This window comes from Lactuca sativa, chromosome 6, assembly GCF_002870075.4.
Source record: "Lactuca sativa cultivar Salinas chromosome 6, Lsat_Salinas_v11, whole genome shotgun sequence".
Taxonomy (NCBI): Eukaryota; Viridiplantae; Streptophyta; class Magnoliopsida; order Asterales; family Asteraceae; genus Lactuca; species Lactuca sativa.
This window is the reverse complement of record NC_056628.2, coordinates 155126649-155128812: the sequence shown is the minus strand read 5'-3', so window position 1 is coordinate 155128812 and position 2164 is coordinate 155126649. Positions and strand designations below refer to the sequence as shown.

Genomic DNA, 2164 nt, shown 5'->3' with positions numbered 1-2164 from the left:
TTATGATAGAAAGATAATAAATTTTTTATATTTATATTTTTTTAGTAAACCAACAAAATGAATCATTAGATAATCAACAGTAATATGATTCGTAAGAAAATATTTTCAAATTAATATATTCATGATTCATTTTTAAGTAAATAAAAGAAATCATGACAATTTTAGTGAATAATAACAAAATTATTGAAATGATTTTGAGATTTTTTTTATGAATCATGTTATTTTTTATTTATCTAATGATTTATTTGTTTTGTTAGTCAAAAAATATGAAAAAAAAAATCTTACGTGATCTATATCGGTTGTTGAATTATATATATATATATATATATATATATATATATATATATATATATATATATATATATATATATATATATATATATATATATATAACCTATAAATAAATTATTATAGAAGGCTTTCGCTTTTCTAAATGTACAAAAAAAAAAAAAAATAGTATCATCTTGCAAATAAATCAAATTTTTATTATTTCGCTTGCGAATTTCCTTACGAACTTTCAATTTTTACTACCCATCTGTATCAAGTCTCAACACAATACACATCAACGCACAACGCATGAGAGAAATACCTAATGTTTACAACAATTAATGCAATTGAATAAAAAATGATATCTTTTCAGATATATTTTAAATTAAAATAATACTTCATCAATAGAGAATTCTAACTAGTTCTAATTAAATGACATAAAATTATGCGCCTGAAAAATAATGGTTGGTTGCTTTTCTTGACAACAACACACATACACAAACTGACAAACATACATTTATCTATATATAACCCTCCATCATCTTATAACAGAAGTTGCTTCTCTCCCTACCATGGCTAAGGTTTATCCTCAAGCTCCATCATCATCACTTCCATCATCATCATCATCATCATCATCATCATCATCCTCACCATCATCATCGCCATACTTGAGCTCAAAGCAAGAATGCTTCACAATATGGATGAAATCGTTAGTGTACAACAGCCATGGATGCACTGCATACAATTCGAAAGGTGAAATCATTTATCGGGTCGACAATTATGACAAGAAATGCAGCTCGCAAGTTTACTTGATGGATATTCGAGGCAACGTTCTTTTCTCCATACAAAGAAAGGTATGAATCATATCGTATATACAACTTAATCACTCCATTAATACACCATCTTTTTTGGTTGAAAACACCATCTAATTCTATGTTTGATAACAGAAATTACGAGTTTTTGGATGTTGGGATGGATACAAGTGGGATTTTTCCAAGAAACAACGATGGTTTCGTGTCACGAGTAAACGTCAAAAGATTCATGTAGATTTAGCATGTGATCAAGGTTACAAGATTGTTAAAAGTGGTGGGAAATTAGGGTTCAAGATTATGAATCTTGATCAAGATCGTGCCTTGGTTGCAGAAATTAAACCAAAGCAAACGGCTACAGGAGTTCATCTTGGAGACGATGTTTTTACATTAACTGTGGAACCCAATATCGATCAATCGTTGATCATGGCGATTGTTATGGTTCATGGTTTGATTCATCGTCAACTTTAAAGTTTCAATTAACAAGATTTGATTGTAGATCTTGTTTATTTTGAGAAAAAAAACCGGATTTGATTGCGGGTTCTGATTGATTCAAATTGTAAATGGGACCCACGAAATGAAGATCGGAAAACGAGGACATCTTTGTGATTAGTTGTAAATCATACAAAGTTTTGATCGGTTTTTTGTGATTAATCATGCTTGAGGTGGTTGTACCTAACATGAGAAGTATATACGTATATATATATAGTTATGCATAACAGTTGTACCATGTGATCATATTTGAATTTTAGTCAACATATTTTCTCCAATTTGTTGTAGATGAAATTTTTATTTCTTATTTTATGGGCATGTCTATATAATATATTCAAGGGTTGTAATAGAATGATAATATATTGTTATTTGTCTTGAAATGTATTTTACTAAATTAAAGTGAGACAAAACAAATATTATTTTATTAATTTTAACATTTTGTCTTATAGTTAGAAAAAAAGTTTATTAATACAATATTTAGACATTAAAGACCTTTGTTAACTTACACCATTTAAAAAATTGAAGTCGTGAGCATAAGCTACCTAGATATGTATTTTGGGAATGATTATCTAATTAACGCTTTATTTTTCTCTCAA

General features: G+C 28.0%; 1 protein-coding gene across 1 annotated transcript; it reads left to right on the top strand.

The window, feature by feature from the left end:
* Nucleotides 1–779: 779 nt before the first annotated feature.
* LOC111901146 (protein LURP-one-related 4) lies at nucleotides 780–1846 on the top strand (the record flags this gene model as incomplete). Its single annotated transcript, XM_023897023.2, has 2 exons — nucleotides 780–1121; nucleotides 1215–1846. Coding segments are annotated over 2 exons (675 nt in total), but the record flags the coding sequence as incomplete, so codon positions are not given.
* Nucleotides 1847–2164: the final 318 nt, after the last annotated feature.